Genomic DNA, 26,357 nt, shown 5'->3' on the forward strand with positions numbered 1-26,357 from the left:
CCCAGTGTTATTGCCTCTAGTTGGGGCTTGTCTCAGAAGATCACATATAACATGCCCAGCAAAGATTTGCCAAGGAAACTAAAAGAGGGCAAATGTAGCAGAAAATGCACCCCTCACCAGTACACTTCTGTTTCTTATTTGCCCAGGTAATAGTTCCAGTCACAGTTCCTGTCCCTTTTGTTTCTTAGAAATGGCTGGTCACTGTGATGCACAGCTAGTCACTACGATGCATATTGTGAGAACCAGTCCCCAATAGACGAGCCATTCTGCTTCTGTGCTTCCTGCTTGCTTATCCCCTGTAAGCCCTAGACCACCAGAGATCAGGGCCTGTTATTCTGGGAATGATCCCTATCAGTGCCCATCGACATAAATGAATCTTCCTCCAAATCCTAGGAGTCGTTTTGGTGTTTCTGCTTGCCATAGCATTGCTTTAGTTTATTCTTCTTTTCTAGATCCTTTAGGTTTATTGTTGGGTTACTGGGATCTTTGTACCTTGTTAAGGTGGGTATTTCTAAGTGTAAATTTTTCTCTGATCACTGTCACCTTCTCTCACAAGGTTTGGTTTGTTTTGCTTTTGTTTTCATTCATCTGAAAGTATTTTCTAATTTCCCTTGTGGCTTCTTCATCCATTGGTTGTTTAAGAATATGCTGTTTCATTTCCAGAATTTGTGAATTTTCCAAATTTTCTTCCTTCTACTTTCACTCTATAGTGACCAAAGAAGGTACTTCCTATGGTTTCAATCTTTCAAAAATGTATTGAGGTTTTGTGGCCTAGTATATTGTCTCTACTGGTTAAGTAGTGTCTCCCTGAAGCCCATGTCTATTTGGAGTGCAGTATTTGTAGATATGATTATTAAGACACAGTTTTTAGGGGCTGGGGATTTAGCTCAGAGGCACAGTGCCTGCCCGGCAAGTGCAAGGTCGTGAGTTCAATCCCCAGTACCAGGGGAAAAAAAAAAGTGAAATAAAAAAAAAATGCAGTTTTTTTGGACTAGAATGGCCCCCTGCATAACCAGTGCCCCTGCAGGAAGAGAAGAAAACAGACAACACAGAGGCAAAGGCATGTGGTGATGGAGACAGACACTGTAAGCCAAAGAATACCAAGGGTCCCAGGTAGCCACTAGAAACCAGAAGGAGCAAGGAAGGACTCTTTGCAAGAGCCTCCAACCCCATTGCCCTACTGCCACCTTGATTTCAGAATTTTAGCCTCCACTCTTGTGAAGAAATAAATTTCTGATGCTTTCTGAGCCACCAGGTCTGTGGTACTTTCTTATAGTAACTCCAGGAAACTAGCATACCTGGGTGTCACAACTGATAAGCTAGTTTGAGTGGTTTTTAATTAATTCATAAACTGGTTTGAATTAACAGTTTAACCTCAATAGTATATAAAGTTCTGCTTAAGAATTCCATTCATCCCCCTTTATTTTGCTGTATCAGAAATTACATCTTCAAATATACATTAATTGTCTATAAGTGTGGGTTTATAATTACTGTTTTATCCATTTATTATCCCAGTCATGTGGGGAAAAGCCAAATTATAAACTGAAAATACAAGAGTACTAGATTTTATATTTATTTACTGAGTTATCTTTAGCAGTACTTTTTCTTTTGGCCAGCTTTAGACTACTATTTTTTATCCTTCCATTCCAGCCTGATGAATTTCTGTTAGTATTTCTATAGTGCAAGTCTGATAGAGATGAACTCCCCCTCTGCTTTATCCGGGCATGTGTTAATTTCTTCTTCATTTCTGAAAGATGTTTTAAAATTGGAATGCACTTCTTGTTTTACAATTTTGTTTGTGTTTTTCCTTTGAGCTCTTTAAATAGTTCGTCTCACTGCCTCCTGGCCTCCACAGTTTTTGATGAGAAATTAGCCATTAATCTCACTGGGCTCACATGAATCTCATCACATCCCCCTTGCTATTTCCAAAGTTGTTTTTGACAGTTAATTATGTGTCTCTCATCCTACTTGAAATTTTTGAGCTTCTTGAACATGTAGATTTATGTCTTTCACCAAATTTGGGCAGTTCTGTTTCTTTCTCTGTCTCTCCTTCTGAGACTCCCAATATGCATATGTTGGTATGCTTCGTGGTCTCTTATAGGTCCGTGAGTCTCTATTTTTTTATTTGTCTATTTATTTTTTCATCCTCAGCACTCCCGAGCATGCTGCTTCTTTTTTGAGACAAGGTCTCACTAAGTTGCTAAACTGCCTAGGCTCATTTGAATTTGTGAGCCTCCTGTCTCAGCCTCCCAGAGTGCTGGTATTATAGGGTTTTTCATTCTTTATTCTTTCTGCTCTACACCCTGCATAATTTCACTGATACTGTCTTTATACCAATGTTTTCCTCCTGTTGCTCTAATCTGATGGTGAAACTATTTAGTGAAGTTTTCCTTTCAGTTATTATACTGTTCAGCTCCAGACTCTTCTCTAGACCACTTATTAAAATTTCTGTATGTTAATTCCTTCTTTTCCAGCTTTTAAGAAAGATTTAGGGGAGGGTAGAATCCTGCGCCAAGCAGTGAAATTCTGTCCGGGATACTTCTACAATCTCTACATACAAGACGGAGCCGCCACTGCTATGTCCTGCTTAGTCAGGATCCTGGCTTTCTTGCCCTGTATTAGTCAGCTCTTTCCTCGCAGAGTCACACTATCTGATGCCCACAATTTCAAGGAAGAGATGCTTAATTTGGCTCTCAGTCTCAGAGGATTTAGCCCATGGTTGGCTGCTCCCAGGTAGAAGCATCATGACAGAAGAGCACAGTGGGGCAAAGATGCTTAGTTCTTGGCTGGCAGGAAGCAGAGCAGGGGATCAGCACCAGAGAGGATGGGGTGAGGGGCCAGATATAGACCTCAAGGTCACACCTGTATGACCCATCCAGGCACACTCATGAGTATGTTCCATCAGTCCCTCAGGTACATCCCCACACCTATCAAATTTACACTCCACCTTAACTGTCACGAGGCCCCTTAGCTGGGGGAACGGACAGGGAGACATTGCTCACTCTCCTCACTGGCTAGAAGAGGAGGCAGCCTGGCAGCAGTAGAAATACTGCTGGGCCCAGAAATCAGATCCTGTTCTGCTCCTTCCTTAGGATGTGTTATGGGTGGGTCAATTTCTATGCCCTAAATTCCTCATAAATAAGGTGATAACTCATCCCGGTTTTCCTGGGACTTTCCTGGTTTTACCACCAGAAATTTCTTGTACCCAAAACCCACCAGATCCAGGGAAACAGTGCTCATCTGATACGGAGATACCTGCCACAGCTGTTGTGATGAACAAAGAAGACCTGGAAAAACACTTGGGTAGAGGTTGGTTTCCGTAGTGATTGAGTCATTACATACGCAAAGTGTGGACAGCTTCTGTGATGATCAGGAGTGATCTGCACCACCAGGTAGCTCATCTGACATAGACTTACCTCTATGGGCACCAGAGAGCAAGAACCCAGAGAAATTCTGTTAGCTCTACTTGACCGTTTCCGCCAGCTATCCCTCTGGAAACATTGCCATATGTCAGATCCCCACGTGCTGCAGAGAGAAAGCCATTACCTGCCTGTTTAACGACATACCTGCCTACTCCTTCCTGGCCCTGTTCAATGCCGAAGGCCAGGGCTGTGTTCACTACAACCTAAAAACACAGTAAGTGGGTCAGGAGACATCTACCCCCTTTCAGCTCTCCCTTGGTGTAGTGAGGGGACCGGAGTGGCGACTAAGTCCCTGATTAAAGGAGGGTCCAGAATATGCCCAGAGGTCTAGGTGAGGCAGGGTCAAGGCAGTGCTGTGGAAGCGTAGGTACTTAGAGGCCAGCCCTTGCCTGCCGAGTCCATGTCTCGGCAGTGAGAAAGGCTACTCTCGATCTTCCTCAGTGTGGTTCCCCAGAGTGCTAACATCTTAACTGTTGGTCATATTCCTGGGGGAACATTTTTATTTTTACTGTGCTAGGGATTAGACCCAGGGCCTCCCATGTGCTAGGCACACGGTCTACCACTGAGCCACATCCCTGGGCCCCACAGAGGGGTCCATTAGGGCAGAACAGAATCTGGTGCCAGGAATGGGTGGTGGAGAGGCATTCTTACCAGCTCAAGGTGGATTTTTTTCTGGCTTCACATCGGGAGCCATTCTTGGAAAGGATGATTTGTTCTCATGTTGTAGGTATCCTAGTCCCCATTTAGGTGCTTGAATTCCCATGTGCTTAGGCTCCTGGGTTTGGCCTGACATTGTCCTCTCCTTCAGACTGGCCCTTGTCCACAGACCTCTATAGCCTCAGCAGATGCCCAGGAGCCACAGGCCATCCTAGGCGGGGAAACCAGGGTACCTATAGGTCTCCACATTCCTCCAGCCTGGAGCAGGTGCTCCCAGCCTGCACGGATGTGGGCTTCTGTCAGGGTCTGGAAGCAGCTCTCCCCACTGTGTCTCCCAGCTGCCCCTACGTCTTGGTCTTGGATGAGGAAGGCGGGACCACCAACGACCACAAAGGCTTTGTGATCCACAAGTGGAGCTGGACGTCCAAGACGGAGACCTTGCTCTCCCTAGAGTACAAGGTAGAGTACAGGGACCCTGCCCACCAGGCATGCTGGGTGCATTCTCAGGCCCAGTTGGTGGGTGGTAGCCAGGGTGGGTTGAAATGCACTGTCTACCACATACAGCAGCTGGTGTCTGCTATGTTGATCGGCTGTGGAAATGTCATTCCTATTTAATTTTTATTATGAATGCCATTATATTTTTATTGCCCAAATAACCTTTACTTTATGAAGTAATGGTTATAGTAATTGATAGCTCTATTTTTAATGCTGGTGAGGGTCAATAATAAGAGTCAGTGATTCTAGGTTCACCTCACCAGTTCTTGTGTTCGTATTCTCACTGTTTACAAAACAAAAAATCTAGAAGTCAAGATGGCAGAGAGACCTAAAGTTTGCTCATCCGTTTGGTTGTTCAGATAGCCATTCACCAAAGATATTTTAAATAATAATGCTGATTTTAAAAAAAATATTGTCTATTTATGGGGCTATTGAATGTGCTTGCCAGTCCATTTAGGGCAGAGCTTCCCATCATTGACACTACTGGAATTGTGGGATGGATGCTACTTTGTTAGAACCCCATTGTGGGATGTTTAGCAGGACTCTGCTAGGTGTCTGCCAGCCATGACAACCAAACCCCTTTTCAGACAGTGCCAAATTTAGCGTCTAAAGGGGTAGGATCTCCCCATAGGGGATAGAAGGTTAAACAAGACCCCACATGGAACTCAGAGGTCCGGAGAAGTTGTGAAGCACAGGGCAGCAAGGACAGCAGCCAGGGGAGAGAGGGTCATACTTGCTGGGTTGGGATTCAGAGAAATGCCACAGAACATGGAATCTACCCAAGCTGGCCTGAGAAGGAGTCCCAAAGAGAGCGCTGTGGACAGAAGCATTCCGGGTGTTGATGTCTGCCTGCCTCTGCCTTTGGTGCAGCCTCCTCACTGGCCACCAGGGTCTCATCCTTAGACCACGGTCCTCTGGATCGCATCTCACTCAGATTTCTCTCCTTCATGACGCCCAGGCAGGAACGTGGAGGTCATTAGCAGTTAGCTCCACGATGAAGCAGTCTTGGCTGACTGCACATCAGAACCACCTCTAGGACTTTGAACAAAATACGAATCCCAGGCACAGCCCCCAAAGGACCCTGACTCAGTTGATCTGTCAAGAGTTTCAGATTTCCCTAAGTATTTCTGACAACGGCCAGGTCTGATGTCCTCAACATAGGGGTGTACTGTATTGTCTGAGTATCCCGTGGCTGTGTGAAAGATTTGTCTCCAAGAAGGTCTCAGTCAGTTGAAGGCGGGCAACATATGTCATGTGTGTGCATAGCGCAGCAGACAGAGAACCCGGGTGAGAGTGTGCGGAGTTGAGCTCATATGCTGACATTACCATACCTTGGTGGTCTCACCAGCTTCTCATCTGTGTGTGTGGGGGGGTTGCCAACCCTGCCCTTCTGTCTCATGGGAGATGAAGGCAACCTGACATCACTAAGGTGAGTCAGCAGAGTGCAGAGTTGTTACATTCCCTGGAGCTGAGGTTAGTGGGCTGTGCAGTCAGGAGTGGTCCAGGAGAGAAGGTGCCTCTGGAGTTGTAATACAGGAGTGAAAGAGAAGGGAAACTCACAGGCAGAACAGACAGTACATGAAAGGCTTGGTGCTGGACAAATTGAGCCACCTTTGCGTTCACAAGAGCTTCTGGTGAAGGGAAGTCAGGGTGAAGGGTGTGGGATACATGGAAGGGTGAGAAGCACTGGGTGTCAGGTTGGGGCAATTTCATGCTCTCTTGGACCAGTTTGTTTTTACCCAGATATTGACTGTTCCCCTCTGGTACCATTTCTCTCCGACCTGAAGAACTTCTTGTATTACTTGAAGTGCAGATCTACAGGCAACACCTCTATTTTCCTTTATGTGAACATCTCTTGATCAAAAGCTATTTTTTGATAACTATGGAATTCTGGGTTGGCTTTTTTTTCTTTTATTATTTTAAAGACATCATTCCACTGTGGTTGTCCTTTATAGTTTATTATGAGAAGTCTGTCTTTGTTCAAATCACAGCTCATTTTCTCTAGCTGCTTTAAAGATGTTCTTTTCTCTTGGGGTTTCTGCATTGGTGATACATCTAGGTGTGGTTTTCTTCATGTTTATTCCATTGAGGGTTTTCTGAGCATCTTGAATCAGTAAATTTATATAAATTAATATTACCAAATTTGGGGAATCTAAATCTTCTTTAGATAAAAATTGTGTTCCTCCCTCCTTTCTTCTGTAGACTCCATTGTATGTATGTTAGACCTTTTGATATTGTTCCAAAAGTTCTTCAAGTTCTGTCTTGTAATTTCTGTAATTTCTCTTGACCTGCCTGTCTCCAACTTCACTAATTTCCTTCTGTCATCTCCATTTCACTATTATGTAATTCTTATGAAATTTTTAAATTTCACTTATCAGTTCTAGAACTTCCATGTAGTTATTTTTACATTTTCTATGTCTCTGTTGATAATTCACTATTTTATAATTCCTTACAGGTATATTTTCCTTTATCTCTTTGAATAAAGTTTTTGTTTGTTTGTTTGTTTGTTTTTGTTTTGTTTTGTTTTGTTTTTTTGTCTTTTTTGAGACAGGGTCTCACTATGCAGTTCAGGCTGGCCTTGAGCTCACTTTGTAGCCCAGGCTGGTCTCAAACTTGCAACGATCCTCCTGCCTCAGCCTTCCGAGTGCTGGAATTACAGGCATGCACCACCATGCCCAATGATCTTTGAATAAAGTTAAATTAGCTGCTTTAAATTTCTTGTCTGAAAATGGTGATACTGTGGTCACATCGGGCAGGGTTGTTGGTCTCTGTTGCCTTGACAGCTGGTTGCTCTTCCCTGGCTCTGCACCTGCTGAGTAATTTTGGGATTGTAGGCAGGCACTGCGACTGTTCTGTTACGGTGTCTCTGAATTCTGACACACATCTCTGAAGATATCACTTTTGCTGTAACAGGCAAAGTAGTTGGTTAGACTTAAACACGTGTTGTCTCAGGCAGTTTCATTATCCGCCCTGCTCATGTGTGGTCCAGGGATCAGCCAGAGATGTGGGTGGCTCGGATGCACTCAGGGCTCTCCTGACTGTCCCTCTGGGATTCTCTTCATGTGTTCCCATGACCGTGGCTACCACAGGCTGTGCCTGTGGGTTCTCCAGCCAGGCAGATGGTGGATTGCAGCTGTAACAGTGGCCTCCCTTCAAGCCAGAGATGGGAATCTGAAACTCATCCCATGCTGCTTCTTAAGTTTAGGCTTGTCTGGTCGAGAAGGCTGAAGGAGTGAATTCATGTGTGAGGTCCCCAGAGAAAACACACAGAGGCCGATATCAGCAACATAGCGGTAGTAAGCAGCCGAACAGACCAAGAGCTCAAGAGAAGTCTGTGTCTTTATTGGTTAACTCTTATACAGGTTGTTTCCATGTTTGCATTCTTGTATAGTGCTGTAACCAGCGCATGTGTGTTTACCTGTGCTAAGTCATGGTTATAGAACTATATCCCACTGTGTGCCTTCAGTCGACTGCGGGGTCACGTCCTCAGGTGTCCTTAGAAACCTGTGAGCTTTAAGACAGTCTGAGTGATTCCCCACAGGGGCCCTGCTTCTGTCCACTCCTCTGAACCTTTGGGTAGTTGTATTTTTTCAAGTTTATAATCCTCTGTGGGAGGGTCAGCCTGTTAGGAGCTGGCTCAGCTGTACTGGAAGTGGAACTGGCTGTGGTTTTTACTCTGCAGGTTGGAATGCTCAGCCCAGCCTCTGTGGAAGCCTGGCAGGAGAGGGGTGACCGGTGGGTGGTTGTGGGCCAGACCTGACCTGATAAAAGTATTGGCCACATTTTAAAAGGGCCATTTCAGAGAAAGAACGCCATGGCATTCCGGCACAAGACGTGGGCACAGATGAGCGCTGGAGGGAATTACAGATGTCTCCGTGACGTGGTGTGAAAGGAAGCAGAAATTTTCCCAGAGGGCCAATGGCCAGCGTGGTTTCAGACGTGCCAATTTGGCTCTGTTACTGTGACATAGGTCCTGACCTGGGCAAGAGATTGGGGGTGAAGGATGTGACAGGCTTACTAATGACATCTGAAGGAGACAAGCTCTGCCTGGGTCTATAGAGCGCCCATATTTGGGGCATTGATGGGACAAGGGGAAACCACACAGGCAGCAGGGATGACAAATAACAGCAGCACCGGCTGGCCCCACGCATGTTCATCCCATGAAATGTGCTCAGTGCCCCCAGGGAAGGAGTCTGTTCTGGTCCCCACTCCGGGGAAGCCAACAGCCTTCCCTGTGATGCTCCGCTGGGAAGGGGCAGTGCCAGCGCTCGAACCCTGCCCTGCCGTGCCGCCTGAGCTCTCGGCCACAGCTCCAGTCTGCACCACTTGGCAGAATGGGGGAGGGCAGTGCTTCCTGGAAATGAGACTGAGTAGCAAGATGGACGATGCCAGGGAGAGGGCACAAGCACCCAGACTGCCGAGTAGCAGGAAGACGCAGACAGCCCCTGGCGAGTGGAAAGGAGTTCAGGGGGACCTGGGGCACTGAGGATTGGGGAACTTAGCAGAGCAGGGCTACACACTTGAGTGTGCGTGGGGACAAGCACGCTTCACACACACACTCTGCCCTGTGGTCCGCACACCCTGACGGCCCCCGCTCACACGGGGCAGGGCCTTCACGGCTCCAAAGCCACCTCCACGGTCTCTGCTGCATCTGAACCTCATCATAACCTTTCAGCCATTTATGGGGAAGGATTTGAGGTTCAGAGAAGCGACAGGGCTTAACCGGAGGCAGAAGAGCATGGAGGAAGCTACAGTGTCAGGAGGAAGGACCCTCGCCCTCTCCGGGCTCCTGCTGAGGCACAAGCCCGTCCTCTTGGAGCGGGCAGGGAGTGCAGCTTCTTGTTCCTTTTTCTGCCTGTCTCTTGCTGTGCTGCAGGGCAAGCGTTGGTGACAGTTTGCTGGCTCTAAGGGAAGGGACTGAGCGTGTGGGCATCAGCCCTTCCCGGTTCCCTTTGGCACCTGTCCCCTACCCTTGAGAGGTGGTTTTCTGCCACTCCCTGCCACCCTGTGCCTTCCTGCCTGCTATGGAGAGGACACAGTGTGACCTCGTGTGGGGACAGAGGGTCTGCTTCCAGTCACACTGCTTGACCCTGTGTTTCTCACTGAGGGCTCCAGGCTGGGATGGGAAGGAAGGAGGGCTGGTCCCTTCCCCAGGTCACTCCCAACACAGACAGGGATTCCTCTGCCTTCCGAGTGGCAGCTCAGTTCCAGCAAAGGGCTGGAAAGAGCTTATCCAGGCCGCAGGCCGGGAGTAGCCCCAGTCTTGGGCTCTCAGTGGCGCAGGAGGGGTGAGCAGGACCCCAGGGTAGCGTCCCTGAGCACGGTTTCTCCACCTGCAGGTGAATGAGCAGCTGAAGCTCAAGGTGTCGGGGCAGGACTCCATCGTGGTCACCTTCACGTCCCTGAACGAGACAGTGACGCTCACTGTGTCGGCCAGAAACTGTCCCCACGGGACGGTACAGGAAAAGCGGGTACGGCACAGTGGCCGATGACCAAGCGCTCACCCCTCCCACCCCAGGTTCTGCCGCCTCTGCAGCCCCGCCCAGGTCTCACATCCCTCGCTGTGTCCTTTGCTGCCCAGCCCTAGTTCTGCCTCCCTGCCCTCTGCGAGCAGCAGAAGCCCCCGTGGGCTGGCTTTGAGCACAAAGAGAGAGCAAGTCAGCGCCTGGCCTGAGAAGCCCGGCACACACAGCTTCAGGATGGCTCCCCTTGGCCCTCGAGGATCCCCCAGCTCCCCACCCTCGGTGCTCCTCTGGGTTGGGCCTATTCTCAGAGCTTCTCCACTGGGGTTAAAATGACCAGAGCTTTGAATCCTAGACTCTCCAGCAGGATGTCAGGTCGGCCCGCTGCACACAAGGCCTGGGCTCCATGTTGAGCCACACACCATGGACAGGAAGGAGGTGGAGAAGGAGGAGAACCGAGACGGTCCCACAGCCAGATGAGTTCGAGCTATCCTCGGGCAGCTGGGGACAGGACCCACCCCAGGCAGCACCCAGGCCAGGATGAGGGCAAGCACCATCCCAAGGGAGCCTCAGGTGCACAGGGGTGCGACAGGACAGGAAAGCCACCAGTGCACCTCTCCTCCCTCTTGTGTGGCCAGCTTGGGTCCCCCTCCCTTCCTGGGCCCTCAGCGGAAAATCCTCCGTTTGCTTCTTTGTACACCTCGGTCTCCTCACCAAGTTGGGAGCCTCCTGGGTTCCTTCCAACACCAGCTATTGGGGGCCAGCAAAGGGCGGCTTCAGATGACACACGTCATCCTCCTGGTCCAGGAGGGACCGGTTCTGGGACTTCCTGCACATGCGTGTACAAAATGATGCCAGGCTGGCATTTTGTCTACAGCCTTCTCCATACCCTTTCCCTCTCCAAAATGTCCCAGCCCGGATGATACGTTGTAAGAGCTGAGTAGCAGGGTCCAGCTCTACCCCAGCCAGTCCTACTCTCAAGGAGCCTCAGGTTTGGTAGGGCCCAAGAGGACACTTGGCCATGACGCACAGGGACACAGGGATGCAGGAAAGGTACACATCAGGACATCCAAACAGACTCAGCAGGAAATGCTGTGCACTCGGAGAAGAGCCTCACACCTGCTTTAACTCATCTCGAGATGGCCTATAAACACCAGGGCGCTGGAAATGCAGTGTAAATCACTTGGAGGAGAAGGCAAGAGCAAAGCATCTCTGTGAGTTCAGTCCAGATGTGATTCTGGCTGCACAAGTTCTGTCCCCGGGGGCTTGGAGCTGAGGGTGCAGCCCCGATGGACAGACGCCAACGGTGCTTTCCCGTGTTCTGGGATGGAGCCTGGGACTCCAGTTCTTCCCTCCGCTGGGTCTCCACGGATCCCACAGGAGCTGGTGCCACGTCATCATCATGGAAGGAACTGGAGAAGGCGAAGAGGACACAGTCCCTACGCCTCAAGAGAAATGTCCCCAAGGGTGCTTTGTGCCATGGCTCCTGGGAGCAGGAGCAGGGGCCACACCTCCCAGCTGGCCCAGGGCTGGCCCCACATACACAGTGCACAGAAGAATTGCGAACATACCCCTTCCCTCTCCAAGGTGCCCCAGCCCGGATGATACGTTGTAAGAGGTGAGCAGGAGGGTCCGGCTCTGGGACATCTACCCCAGCCTGTCCTACACTTGGGGAGCCTCAGGTTTGGCAGGGCCAGGAGGACATTTGGCCATGATGCACAGGGACACAGAGACACAAGGGAGGCACAGATCAGGACATCAAAACGGACTCAGGAGGAAGTGCTGTGCGCTCAGAGAAGAGGCTCTCCTGCTTTTCCAGATGCTTTCTCCTGCACACTTCACCTCCCCTGATTCACTCAGGGACCCTGGAGACGTTGCTCTGCACAGCAGCAGGCCAGGGTGGCTGCCGGGGAGTTAGAGACGAAGCTGTGTTCCCTCCAGGCTATAACGATGCTCTCAGTAAAGAAGGGGCAAAAGTTTCTATAGCATAATCCCTCCTGATCGTTGAGGTGTGGCGGTCAGAGGGTGCTATGGTTTGTGCCTAGATGTCCTCCCAAAGCCTCATGTAGTCATGGGAGGCAGGATTTTTTGGACATAGCTGAACCTAGAGTTGCTGACTAATTCATAGTGCAATGCTGGGATGAAGGGTGCTGGGGTTAAGGCTGGTGATTGCTGGATCGCTCCACTGATTAGATTGGCACTGCCCGAATCCTGACGATCTGGGTAAGATACAGGGGGCAGAAAGAAGCTTGTTTCTCTCTTTCGCTGTTGCTTGTTGGTTTTGCTGTCTTCCGTGACCATGAACTGTTGCCCCTCTGCCATGTGCCACCTTGCCCCGGAGCCACCCAATTAGGGACTGAAACCTCCACAAACTGTGAGCTAAATAAAACTTTCCTTCCTTAACTCTGGGTGTTGGGCATTTTTTCTCAAAGAAAAGTAACTAAAACAGAGGGGCACTTGGGGGTCGTGGGGGGTGAGGAAAGAAATCATGCAGAAAGAGGTCTCCCAAGGTACCAAGACATGCAATGCTGAAAGGTCAACCCATGCTGCTTCCACAAGGGGAAGGACAACCACGGGCTGGAGCTGGGCTTAGAGAGGAGCACTTACTGGGGGTGCACGAAGCCCTGGTTCCATCTCCAGCACCAGGAAGAAAGGAAAGAGAGAAGGAGAAGAGAGAGAGCAGGTGGCTGCATTCATCCTGTCCGCTGGCTCCACCTTCTTGTTCTAAAGGTCACTGTCAAAGACACTGTATGTGAGGTCATTCTTCTGCACTGCATGAAAACCGTTAAACAAGGGAAAGGAAGCACATATTTATTTTTTCTGTTCAAGGCAGTTGACATCAGGAAACTCCATCCTCATCCAATTGTCGTCATGCTCTGCTCTCTGGCAATCTCCTTCTGTGGGGCTCTGAAGAGTGGGATGCAGCTGCAGACCAGGATCCATGCCTTAGAGACCCCTGAGCTGCGGAGAGAAGTCACGTGGAGACCCCGCCACACCTTCCTGGCGCGGGCAAGAGCCTCTGCTCTCCAGCCTGGGTGCCTTTCTTCAATGCAGCGTTGGCCAGCTAGAACCCAAGTCCCAAGCTGTGCGGCCGCCTGCAGGGCTGTTGAGCTTCAGACGGAGCCAGGTCCAGACCCAGACGGAGACAGACTCTGAGAAGATGCAGCCTCTCCGAGGCTCAGGGATAGGAGGGCACAGAACAACCTTCTCATGACCTATTTTCATTTCAGGCCGAAATGATCATATTTTTATATCCTGTGTTAAATTACCATAGGATTAGAAGTAATTCCTCCTTCCAGAATGTTTCTTGTGTGGCTGCTAAACGTTTACAAGCAGCTCACATTGGATTTCTACACTACTGCCCTGGCGACCAGCTTCCCACCAAGGGACTTTCACAAAGGCCTGGGGGCAGGAGGAGGCTGAGGCGCTGTTAAAGTGACACAGTAACTCAGAGAGCGTAACCACCTTGGGGTGTTTAATGATAGGATAAGCAGACCAGCATGTTAACACAGCCTTGGCAAATCGCGCCACCTTAAGGAAAGGCATGTGGGGTCACAGCCTCTGGGTGAGACACGGCATGTGTTGTCACACAGACCAGGACTTCCACCTAGACGACCAGGACAAATGACTCCATGCCCCAGCGTCTCATGCCAACAGCACTGCTGGATGCCTACCCAGACTGCTGGAGTCAGCGTCCCTGGATATTTATACATGAAACCCCCGAGACTCTGATGATCAGCCCATCTTGGATCCTGGAACCCTGAGAGTTGTCATGGACCCGTCCTGCCCCAGGAAGTGGGACCTAGCCACTTTCTCCATCTCTTTAGTCACATGGAAGGGCCTACCCCACTTTACCACACCCCACTTCTGGTGCTTTTGTGACCCTTTCAAGCCTGCCTTGCAGGTTTGGGGCTGGTTCCACCAAATCCCAGGACACCTAGGACAGTGAGGGTGGGGTTGTTGTCTCCCACAGAGTCCTCATCACCGGGAAGCGTGTTAAATGGCTTCCCCAGCACCGCCTTCCTGGAAAAGCCACCCATCATAGTGACAGGCAGAGCAGCAGCCCTGCTTTTACAGCCCGGGGCCTGGCTCCTTGCTGAGGTCGTCCATCACAGCAGCGCCTCGATTTAAATGCTTTATTAGCTCAGAGCTGCTCGAATCCTTTTCAGAAGCAGGCTGGGTATAAATTACAAATAAATAAACAAAGTTAACCAGGAGCAGCGGCTGGAGGAAGCTATCGAAGGCGACAGGCTTTCCTGTCAGCCGGTGTCCTTCACAGAGCCTCTGCAGGGGAAGGAGGACACATGCTGACGGCATTCCCAGAACCCTGTCCTCTGCCCACCCAGCCTCGCTGCAGAGGCCCGAACCCACCTGTCCTCTGCGTCCGATGGGAGCTTCCAAAAGCACCAACCCCCTCCCCACAAAAACACAAAAGCACCAACCCCTCCCTTGAGGCAGCTTGGAATCCATCAGCGGCGGGGAGGATGGGTCCCTGGTGCCCTCCAGCACCACGAGCGGGAGGCTGGCAGCATACATTCCCAGGGGCCCTTGTCCACCCAGAACATCATTTTTAATCTTTGGTTTATTTATGAATCAGGGTCTTGCTATGTAACCCAGCCTGGCCTTGAACTCAAAGTAATCCTCTTGCCTCTCAAGTGCTGAGATTACAGGCGGGCACCTTCACACCCAGCTGGGACAGCATTTCTTGAGCATTTTCTGCATGAACACAGAGACGGTGCCGAACTCAGCCTCCCCTGGGAGCCTGCGGTCCCACAGGGAGACCGCTCTGTGACGTGCAGCTGTGTGGAAGGCATGAGGGGAGGCGGGCACAGCGCATGCTCCTGCAGACAGAGCGCCTCCTGCCTGGCAGGCTGCAGCCCCTCACCAACTACCTTGTCCCCAGCTGGCCCGCAGAATCAGCACCGATGAGAAGGTATCCAAGATGAACCTCGCCCTGGCCAAGATCAAGAAGCGCTTCCAGAGGACGGTGACTCAGTTTATGAACTCCGTGCTGCTGGCGGCAGGTGAGACCCAGAGCCTGGAGTCCTAGCAATGGCCCTGGTGTCCCAGCTCTTCCTGCCCACCTGTGTCTGCACCCCGGGGGTGGGTGCAGCAGGGGTCCCCACCGTGGGTCTCAGGCCCCACTCCACGGGGACTGAGAGGTGAGCCTGGCCAACTTCCGTTTCCCAGTTCCCTCCGTCTGTCTGCACGTGACTGCGTGCCTGTCCCCTGCCCACGCCTCTGTAACCTCTCAGTGGCATCTCTTGTGTGCTCCTACATCCACGTGCAGCCCTCATCAGGCTGTGCCTATCCCTCCGAGCACCCGCAGGCCTGGCAGGGCAGCCTCAGGACCCTTGCATGTTGGTCAGGGTTCCGAGCCCTCCTCATAGCCGATGGGCTGGCAGCAAGGGGGTCCCTGTGCTGTCCCCATGGCCTCTAGGGAGCTGGTCCTTGCCTCTATCGCACCCGTTGGAGCTGCCCTGACCCTCCCTAGCAGAAGGGGCCGCGTCTCCTCTGGCCACAGCCCCCTGCACAGCTCTTGTTACAAACCTCGATACCCAGCACCAGGCCCATTTCCTTTCTGCGTCCCCTCTACTCGCTGTCCGCCCTGGAGCCGGAAGCAGCTGGCTGCACTGGAAGTCCCAGCTCGGCCAGAGAACACCAGCTCCTGTCTGGGACACAGCGTCATCATCTCTGTCTGTTGCTCTGTGCAGTGTTGGTCTCTGTCTTGCCCCAGTTCCCTCTCAGCCCAAACAGCTCCTGAGGCTGTGGCCCTCGCGTTCCCATTGAACCACGCATTGGGCAGACAGAGCAGCCCAGGACAGGGCTCCAGCAGGAAGGAACTGGGACGCAGGGTGCCCACAGAGAGGGAGCTGAGGCTGGGTCTGGGAGAGTGCGTGCCCTGAGCAGCGTCCTGTGTGGCCAGTGGGCACAGAGCCAGCCAGCTGTCTTGGTTGGGCCTGTGCTCAGCAGGGTGGTGAGGACAGGAGTGACAGGAGGGACAACAGAGTCTTCTGTTCCAGGCCTCTTCACCATAAAGTATCCCACCGTGCAGGAGGAGGCCGAATATGCCCAGGCCAAGCTGAAATCCAGCGCCCCAGCCGAGCGTGCCCCGAAGCTGAGCTTGCACCCAGGGGATTCCCTTCCCCGGTTCCAGTCGGGCCGGCCAGAGTCTGTGATGGAGGACTCTGTGCCCGAGCAGGCGGTGCCCACGCCCACCAGCCCCATCCGGAAGAAGATGCCCAGAGTCCAGGCCAAGGCCACGGCTGCCCCCAGGTTGGCCTGATCCTTCATTCCCTCCACAAGGCAGGGCCTGTGCCAGGCGGCCGCATGGGCAGGACAGGGACTGGACAACTTGAGCCCTGGGTGGGAAAACAGGCAACGAACACACGGACAGATGACATGGTTTTAGACCCTGATCAAAGCTGGGAAGAAAACACGTCAGAGTCGTGCGTCAGCACAGGGAGCTGGTGGGGACCAAGTCAAAAACCCTGCTGCCTCCCCTCTCATGGGCAAGCTAAGAACGGTGTTTACATTTGTAAGCACTTGGGAGGAAAAAGTCAAAAGAGTATTGTACGACTCATGAAATGATGGGGAATTTACACCAGGCATGGTGGTGCATGCATGCAATCCCAGCACTTGGGTGGCTGAGGCAGGATCATACACTTAATTCCAACATCACACTCTAGATCCAGCCACCTCTGAAAAGCCTCACCTATGATCACATGAGGCTTTGTGGGGACATCTAGATATAAGCCATAAGAGGGAGAAAACAGAGGACTTATAAACTGGAAATCTAAGAAAACTGTCTTTCTGCTTGCTTATGTAGTTACTTTACCATGTTCTTTATGTACATATATAGCTTTCAGCATGCAGCATGTTTCCATTTCACCTGGTCTCTTCAGCATTCCCTGTGGGATGTCTCTAGAGACAGCCCCTCAGATTTTGTCTCTCTGGCAGTATGTCAATCTTCCCTTCACCTTTGAAGGAGAGTTGCGCTCACTGTATAATTTGTTGATGGGACTTTAAAGGTTTCTTTCAGTAGTTAAACATGTCACCCCATTGCCTTTTGGCTTCACGATTTTGGGAAAGAAGGAGGCTGTTGGCCTTACTGAGGATGCCACATTGTTATGAGTTGCTGCTTGGCTGTGGATTTCAAGATTCTTTTTGTCTTCTGATGATTTTATTATAAGGCATACAATGTAGATCTCTGAATTTATCTTACGTGGAGTTTGTCAGGTTTCTGGGATATGTGGTTTCTTGCCTTTCATCAAACTCAAAGAACCTCAGGCAGTCTTTCCTTCAGGTGTCTCATGGCTTGTGGATTTTGCCTTACCCCTTTTTCTTACATTCCTCAGCCTAGATAACCCTGAGTCCCCCTCTGCCTAATTCTGCCTTCTGCCCCCTATTGAACTGGTCATTTCAGTTATTGTACTTTTCAACTCTAGACTTTTTAGTTGCTTGCTTTTTATGTCTTGATATTCCCTACTTGATGGGACATTTTCCCCTGATTTCCTTTTGTTCTTATTCACTGATCTTCTTGGAGCATATTTGAGACTGTTAAAGTCCTTCCAGTGAGTTCAGCATCCAGATTTCCTCAGGGTCAGCTCCTGTTAATCTCATTTCCCAGGAGTTTCTTGTTTCTTTGCATGCCTCATAATTTCTTCTTCAAAACCAAACATTTAGAATATTATAGTAACTCTGGATGTCAAATTTTGTCTCTGCAGAGCTTGTCGTCCTGCTTATTGCAGTTTATAGTTGTTTAATGGCTTTTCCAAGCAATTTTATAAAGATGAATTTTTTTTCTTTTCAGACAGGGTCTTGCTCTATAGTTCAGGCTGGCCTTAAATTTGTGGTCCCCCTGTCTCAGCCTTGGAGTGCTGGAATTGTAGACATGTCCGTCATGCCTGGCTTGTAAAGACTGCCTTTAAAGACTGTTCTTTGTCATGTGCAGTGACTGGAATCTCTGGCAGTTGATTTAGTGGGGAACTAATGATCTGACAAGAGATTGCCTAGAGCTCTTTAACAGGGGAAACTGCCCACGTCTGCACCTTGGCAGTGTGCAGGGCACCTGTGCAGTGCGTTGGGCCAGCTGTGAACAGCTGTGTGCCAGCCTCTGCCCAGAGGTCAGCCAGAAGCAGAAGCTAGTGTCCACACCTGGTATTTAGATCCCTCAGCACACAGGAGCCTTGCAGAGCCTTTGTCCCATGCTCCTCCTTCCTCAGCCCCTTCCTCACTAGAGGTTTGATCTGGTTGTGGCCTGACTATTTTCCTGGGTACCAGGAGGCTGTGTCTGGGATCTACGCTTCATGTGCTTCCAACAACTGCTTCCTGGGGCTGCTGTGCCTGAAAAGTTTCAAGGGCAGGAAGAAGGAAGCCAAGCCCCAAGATGGCCCCTTGGGGACCCCCGGATGGGTCAGGCCCCTTGAGACGAGGAGCCATGGTGTCCCTGGGGACAGCAAGGAGGGCTGATGTCAGCTGTCCTTTTATGGAGGCCCGGGGCTAGGGAGGGAGGAAGCTGGAATGCCATTGGGTTCTGTCAGCCAATCAAGCACTGTTTCTCTCAAGCACTGGCGTGATTGTCTAAGGCTGACGTTAGAGTACCAGCACCAGTGAAGAACATCCCAGGGCATCTGAGATGAATAACACTTCTCAGATGAAGAAACGCAAACAGCAAATAAATATATGAAAAAATGTTCCACATCACTGGTCATTTGAACAATGCAAATTAAAACAACACTGAGATTCCATCTCACCCCAGAAAGAATGGCTATCATCAAGAAATCAACCAGTGGGGCTGGGGATTTAGCTCAGCAGCACAGCGCCTGCCTGGCAAGCACAAGGTCATGAGTTCAATTCCCAGTACTGAAAAAAAAAAAAAAAAAAGGAAAGAAATCAGTAACAAATGCTGGTAGAGCTGTGTGGGAAAAGGAACTTTCTCCACTGTTGGTGGGAGTATAGACTAGCACAACCATTGTGGAAATCAATGTGGAGATTCCTCAAAAAATTAGGATTGAAGGTCCCATTTGACCCAGCTATTCCCCTTCTGGGTATCTTCCCAGAAGAATTAGATATCATACCACAGTGATATATGTGTATGCATGTTTTTAGCAGCACAATTTGTAATGGCTACATCTTGAAAACAACCCAAATGCCCATCAGCAGGGGAATGGATACAAAAGATGTGGTCTTTTTATATAATGGAGTACTACTCAGCCATAAAGAAGGATAATCTGAATACTTTTATAGGTAAAGACAAAAAGAATCTTGAAAGCCACCATACTCATAGGCGAAGTAAACCAGACTCACGTGTGTAAACGTCATATTGTCTCCCTAGTGTGAGAAGCTGAAAGAGTAAATAAGACCCAAAATGTACAATAGATATTGTAAAATAGGAGGGAACTGTTCAAAAGGAAAGAGAAACTGGGATAGAGGAAAGGAGAAAAGAAAGAAGAGAAAAACAAAACTTAAAAAATATATATATATACACAAGATAGGATAGTTATACTACTAATTTCTCTTAGTTCATTGAAAAGGAAGGTTTGAGCTAATATTGTTTGGACAATTAAATGCTTATATCTTGTACTCTTAATAACTAATTTAAAGATAACAGTGTGGGGCTTGGAATATATCTGAGTAGCATAAGTGCCTGCCTGGCAAGTGCAAGGTCCTGAGTTTGATTCCCAGTATCAAAAAAAACAAAGATAACTATGCGCAATGTATTAACCATTGTTACTCTCCTATTATCTTATTTTGAAATTTTTTTCTCCTTAAAATAATAAAAAAAAAAAAGAACAGCCCAGAGACAGGTGGGGGAGCCAGCCCCTGACCCCTCAGGAGGACCTAGGAATGGGCTGGCAGGGAAGGTAGAGCAGTGGGTGGGTGACAGGGCCTATCCCTGCCTGAGGAGGGAAAAAGGAGGCTCAGGAGAGGGTGGGTGAGTGGGTAGCATGTTAGCCCTTTGCATCCAGGGAAACAGAGGCTGGGGTGGTAAGGACCCACCCCCTTGGCTGGTGCCCACTCAACTGCACTCCTCCTGCAGGAAGAAGATCCCTGAGGAACGCAGCCCCTCACAGTGGGCAGCTGTGCCCTCCGACTGCCCGCTGGTGCTGCGCAAGCTGGTGTGCAAGGAGGACCCTCGCCCAGGCTGCAGGTGCACGGTGAAGGCACCACTGGTGTCTGACCTGGAGCTGGAGCGCTTCCTCTCAGCTCCCCGTGACCCTGGACAGGTGCTGGTGTTTGGCATCCTTGCAAGCGGGACCCCAATGGACACTGTACAACTGCAGTGGCTGCTGGACACGCTGTACAGCCAGGGGCAGCAGGGCCGCTCCTCACCCTGCATCCAGGTGGGTGTGGAGCAGGACAGGCGGGGCCTGGGGTACTGCAGAGACATGGAGCCCCATTCTCAGGTCCCTGGGTCCCCAGGGCCTTTGCTCACCCCCCTCACTGTGTATAACACCTCCCCCTCTTCTCACGACTCCTTCTCCTGTCCCTGAATGACCCTGAATGTCTCACAACTCACTGCTTCTGGCCCTCAGGACAAAGCTGGGTGCTGCTTTGCTCATCCAGAGCAATGCACAGTTTGAGCTTTCTATGTGCATAGCCATCAAGAGCAGAGACCACATTCCGGGCTCAGAAAACATCTGCGACCACTGCCAGCAGGGTGTGCTGTGAGCTGCAGCTCAACATGTGCAGCTGTTCACCTGGGGGAGGGAGAGGGATGCCTGTCCATGCAGTGGACAGGGAGCAGGTGGCTCGAGGTTCTGGTCCCTGCAGGAGAAGCTGAGCAGTCTCAGGCCCACCCCCAGGGCACATGGATCCCCTCCCCTCCCACCTCCTTGCTTCTGTAGGGTCACTCCTGACGACCTCGCCTCTGTCAGCCTCGCCACCCCTAGATTCACCCTCACTGGAGCCAAGGCTCCACTCCAGCCTGTACGCAGGTGTCCACCGGCGCCTTCCTTCACACAGTGCCTCCCTCACACCTCCTGGGACCTGGCACCTTTGCCTTGCTGCGGGGTTCTGAGTGGGAGTTCCTGGGTGGGGGCTCCATTCCCATCCTCAGGGTGGGAATCAGCCAAGGCTTCAGCTTGGTTCAGTGAGTGTTTCTCAGGAACATGTGCTATGGCCGTCCCTGTGGACCCACAGGACTCTAACCCAGGGGCAACTGTGTCGGCACTCAGTTCATTTGATGACAGTCCCCAGAAAGCAGGGCTGGGGAGTTAGGGCAGAGCATTCAAGGCAGGACCTGGAGGGTCTAGAACAGGGTGCACCTGGGGACATACACAGGATGGGCCACCTTCACATCATAGGGCAGAAGCGTCACATCCCACAGTCCTGGGCTCCTGGTGACCCGTGGCAGTCATCTCATGGTGGCCTCTTTCCAGTGAGGCCTGGCATCACAGCCCCACCTCTCTCGGCAGTGCCGGCGCGACCCATACCGCCTGCTGCAGTATGACCTGGACAGCCCCCTGCAGCGCCACCCACCCCTGCTGGTGACCAAGTTCTCTGTGGTGCCAGGAATGGTCCTGGTGAGCCGGGGGCAGGGACCTTGGGTGGGAGGGACAGAGACCAGCTCTGCCCACGTCCCCCAGCTTCCCACGCGGCCCCTCCCTGGACTCTGGAGGGAGCCAAAGTCTCTGCCTCTGTTTCTAAATCACTTCATGCTGAACTTGGATAGTCAGGATGCCCACAGTCACCCAGCGTCATGCACAGGTCCCGCAGTGACAGTCCAGGCCTTGCTGGCTCCACACCACACTGGCATTATGCTTTTCAGCCTTGTGGTCTTCCTATGACACACTGCAGGTCCTGCCTTTTTAATTAAAGCAACATGGGCATTCCCCACATCATCAGGTGTGGGATACCTGATTTCAACCCTGGACAGGAGTCTGTCGTTTTATCTCTATCCGTGCTGCTTTAGTTGAGCATTTAATGTTCTCTTATTTCTTTCCTTCCTTTCCTGCTCTACTTTTCTTTCCTTTTTCTTCCTTCCCTCTCTTCTCCTCCCTGTTTCCCTCCTCCATGACACACAATGCTGTAGGGAAGCCCCCTGCCCAGAAATCTTTGTGCAGGGTCTCTGTGGCAGGGAACGGCACACGGGAGGAGGAATACTTTACTGTGAGCCCTGTGTCAGGCCCCTGTCTGTGGGATGGGCTGAATCCCGCCTGCTGGGTTGGAAGTGGAAGCCCAGACTGTGTCTCGGGTGAGTGGAGCCGTCTGAGCAGAGACTGCGCAGGTGGGCTCGTGTGGCTTGGCATTGGTGCAGTTTGGCCTTGTGGCGGACACACTGGGCAATTGCACTGCCCTCTGCCCCAAGGGCCTGGCCCAGCGCAACCATGCTTTGTGGACAATGGGGATGGCAGCCCCAGACACCACCAGCCTGCACCCCCCAGGCCTCAGAGGCCAACGGCCCCGTGCTGTGGTGAAGCTCGGTGCTCCTGCTCGGTCCCCAATCTGCACTGGGCCCTCATGGCACCGTCCCTTCATCTACCGGCAGATGTTCGCTGGGGGTAGACTGCTCTTCGGAGGCTGTGTTCTGAACGGGTACGGCTTCAGCAAGCAGAATCTGCTGAAACAGATCTTCCAGGCGAGGCATGATTGCAAGATGGGTTACTTCCTGCCAGACAACTACAAATTCAGGTAAAGGTGGCATGGGGGAGCCCATGGGGCCCCAGGAGAGGAGCAGGAGAGACCAGAGAGGAGCAGTGGCCTCCCCCAGGGGCACTGTTTCTCTGGGACACAAGTTTGCAGCAGGGGCTGTCTTGGGGACAGAGGGACCCGGATGCTGTGCATGGGGCTGGTTTCTGCTGGGGATATTGTGGAGCTGGGACATGGGCAGAGGAGCCCCAGCTGCACATCCCTCCTCCCACTGCTTCAGGCCCTGAGCTCCTGTCCCTGCAGACGCTGTGGTTCTCAGTTCTTGAAGCAGTCAGGTGCCTACGGAGGAAGCGAGGCAAGGTCCTCTGAGCACCTCCTGGCCGGCTACAGACAATGGCGGTCAGGGGGCTGGGGATGTAGCTCAGCGGCACAGCACCTGCCTGGCCAGCACGAGGTCGTGAGTTTGATTCCTGGTACCGGAAGGAAAACAAAAACAAAAAAACAAAACAAAACAGACAGTGGCAGTCATCTCAGCTCTAGAAGAGCAGTGCTCAGGATGAGTCGAGGCTGCCTTAGGGAAGATCACTGGTTTTAGGCACTCAGCAGGGCAGTACCCCATGGGGAACAGCCAGATGAGGGGTCCCGAAAGGAGGGCCGGAGGAGTGTGGGGCTCACACAGTGACCCCACGTGGTGGAGCGCTGGCTGAATGGAGCCAGCATCATGAGACTCGTCCTGGTCAGAACTCGGGCAGCACCAGCCCACCCCTATAGCACCTTGAGATGTTGCCCGCTGTGTGTTTATAATCGGGTCATTACGAAATGAGTCCCGGTTCCCTGACTTTGTTAGCTTACACCAGTTCTCAGGTAATTTCAGAGAATAGTAGATCACACACCAGAGAGACGCACACTCCAGCAGGGCCTGAGTTTTTGAGAAGGAAAGGACGGGTCTCCAAAACTGCACCCAGCAGCACCGGGATTCTGGAGGAGCCTCTGGGCGATGCCCCGCACGGTCTCTCCCAGAAAATGACGCTCTAAGGGCTCTAGTACCAACCAGGAAACAGCACAGACCCAGCCGGGGGTAGGAGAGCTCTGTCCTTCAAGCTTACCTGCTCACTTGCTCACTTGCCCGGTGGTCTCCCCAAGAACCTGGGCTTCCTCCCAACCCAGTGGCCAAGTCCCACGGGCAAGCACAAGAGCCTTGCCTGCTGGGATGTAGCACTGGACGATGATTTGCCAGCCTCTCAGGTCCGTGAGACCTGCATCCCAGTGGGCACCCAGACTGTGGACAGCCGGCACGGACACCCCAGTGGCACAGCTTGAACAGCAGCTACTCTGTCCTGGGTGCCAGCTGCCGGTGGCTGGGGCAAGGTATGGGCAACTCCTGCCATGCATGTCCCACTTCCCGTCTCTGGTCATCCATTGGCTGTGGCACACGGCTCCGGGGGTCCCTGGGCATCACGCTGTGACAGGAGTCGGTCACATGGGATGGGGCCGCCCTACTTCAGGGTGATCTTGTCCCCACCAAGGACCTCTGGAGAGCTCAGGTCATCGGCTAGGGTGCTAAGGGCTGGGACTCCAACCTGAGAACCAGCCCGCGTGGCCACACTTGGTGGCATCATGCCCCCCATGCCTGTCCCCATATGACCCATGTGACCCATGTGAATTTCCTATGCACAGCATGGCGGGCAGGTGGGCAGACAAATAGGTGAAGACACAAGTGTCCTGAACAACAGCGGGTCCTGTGCCATCTCCAGAGGACCTGGGATGCAGTCGGGCAGCACTGAGCAAGCCTGGCCTCCTTCACCCGCTCAGCACTGCCCTCTGTCTTCCCTCAGTATCCGAGCCCCTACCTCAGCCCTGGAGGATTCTTACGCCGCCAAGGCAGTCATATCCGGAGATCTGGAAGGCAGCTTCTCCTCAGTGGCCCTGGGGGACAAAGTAGAGAAGGACACCTCTCCTCAGCCTGAGAAGTAGGTGTCCACCCTGGCCTGGGACAACAGGACAGGCGGGGCTCAGGCAGGGTCCACAGAGGACACCCCTCCCCCAGGCATGAGTCAGTCCCTGGCGTCCACCATTCTACTGAAACAGTAGGTGGGTGGCCAGACTGTCCTCGGAGATATGGAGGTATTCTGGGTGGTGGAGACCGGGCCCTTTGTGGATACTGGAGCAAAACACCACAGCCCTAGCCCTCAGTCTGAGGGGTACTGGTCCCCACTCCCAGAAGCTCGCCAGCCCAACATTGTCCCTTAACATGGGGGGACAGGGAGGTGGCCACATGCTATGCAAACTGCACATCTCAGGAAGACAGAAAAGTGGAAGAGTAACAGGCACAAAGGTCGAAGATGCCCCAGGACCCCAGTGGGAGCTGCACCCAGAGGACCCCACCCAGGGAGGGCCTGTATCCCTCACCCAGTTCCCTAAACCTGCCTCTCTCGGCTTTGGTTCTTAGGCTGCAGGAGCCTGATGTGGGCCTGAATTTCAGCAGAGGCAGGAGGGGCAGCAAGAAGGGAACAGCCTGGAAGAAGCAGGCCGCAAAGAAGTGACCTCACCCTGGTGGCCGATGCCTGCCGTCCCCAGTGTCCCTGCAATAAACAAACAAGCTGCCTCCAGCACCTCATGAGGCCTGACAAGCTGCGCCCAGGGGCCTGCTCTTGACAAGTCCCTGAAACTGGCCCCCGACCCAGGACTCCTGAGTGGTCAGTTATGGTGGACCAGGGATTCTTCACCCCAGGAATAGTAGGCAGATTTCAAGGGCAGGTAGGGCTGAGCAATGTCCTCGCCCTCACAGGGAATGGTGGGGTCAGGTTCCAGCCAAACGGAAAGGGGGAGAGAGAGAAAAGGGGCGAGGAGAAGGAGAGAGACTTTAATGTGGGTGTCCAAGGGGAGGCTTGAACCTCCGTACACTCAGAAACACTTTCTGAACGACACCGGCTGAGCACTGGGTGAGACTTGCTGTGTTCCTGCACTCCATGCCTGGTTCTGGGCCTGGTGTCTGTTAGGTCCTGCGGTCTGGCCCCTGTCCCCTGAGCCCCGTGGCCAGAGGACAGTGTCAGATCCCCTTTTGGCAGGGCCCAACCAGGGAAGGTGTGGAGCCTCTGCTTGCCCCACACTCAGGATGCAGAGGGCTGCAGGGCAGCAGGGACCCTGCAGGCAATGCCCGCAGGTGCCCTGGGCTCCTTGTCCATGGCTCCTGTGCAGGGGTGAGGGGAAGCAGAGGGGCTGTTCTGGCCGCAAGGGAGAGGGTGAGAAGCAGAGTCTAGGTCTTCCCTCCCACCCTGCTGTCCCCCTCTGGGTACAAGGACTCAGCACTTTCCCAGGCAGAGGTGCAGCCAGGTCAGGGATGAGACCGCCGGGTACCCATGCGGCTACCGCCCCGCCCATGCCCATGCCCGTGCCTTGTGGGCACCAAGAATGGCATGGGCCCAGATGCCTGTTACTGCCCAGACTGCAGCCACTGTACACTGAAATCTGCGCCCTCAGCAACCCTGTCCCTTCCCTGAGACCAGGGCTGGGGGCTTCCCGGAGGAGGCAGGCAGCCTCACAGGGCCTCGCTGGTGCTGGTGGTGCCCACGGGAGCCAAGTGGTTCTGCGGCTCCTTCCCAGTGATACAGGAAAATAAAAACTCCCAACCTGAATGATATCTGGGATGAGTTCATGTTCTCTAAAATCGAAGAATGAATTTTAGGAACAGCGGAGGTTAAGAGCAGAATACATGTCTTGAGGGAAA

General features: G+C 52.1%; 1 protein-coding gene across 3 annotated transcripts in view; it reads left to right on the forward strand.

Annotated features, from left to right (window-relative positions):
- Positions 1–25,242, forward strand: part of LOC102007256 (chromosome unknown open reading frame, human C3orf20) — a 48,487-nt gene extending 23,245 nt beyond the window's left edge. For 2 of the 3 annotated variants that reach the window (XM_005387068.2, XM_005387069.2), the window contains 10 exons: positions 3,484–3,636; positions 4,418–4,538; positions 9,914–10,045; positions 14,940–15,060; positions 16,060–16,312; positions 20,079–20,382; positions 21,457–21,564; positions 22,530–22,672; positions 24,466–24,600; positions 25,080–25,242. In XM_005387068.2, coding sequence (XP_005387125.1) covers positions 3,484–3,636; positions 4,418–4,538; positions 9,914–10,045; positions 14,940–15,060; positions 16,060–16,312; positions 20,079–20,382; positions 21,457–21,564; positions 22,530–22,672; positions 24,466–24,600; positions 25,080–25,173 — 1,564 coding nt within the window. In that variant the 3' untranslated portion in view covers positions 25,174–25,242. The remainder of the gene's footprint in view (positions 1–3,483; positions 3,637–4,417; positions 4,539–9,913; positions 10,046–14,939; positions 15,061–16,059; positions 16,313–20,078; positions 20,383–21,456; positions 21,565–22,529; positions 22,673–24,465; positions 24,601–25,079) is intronic. The other variant, XM_005387071.1, reaches the window with a different exon arrangement.
- Positions 25,243–26,357: the final 1,115 nt, after the last annotated feature.

The sequence above is a fragment of the Chinchilla lanigera genome, unplaced genomic scaffold (assembly GCF_000276665.1).
Source record: "Chinchilla lanigera isolate Chin_1 unplaced genomic scaffold, ChiLan1.0 scaffold00028, whole genome shotgun sequence".
Taxonomy (NCBI): Eukaryota; Metazoa; Chordata; class Mammalia; order Rodentia; family Chinchillidae; genus Chinchilla; species Chinchilla lanigera.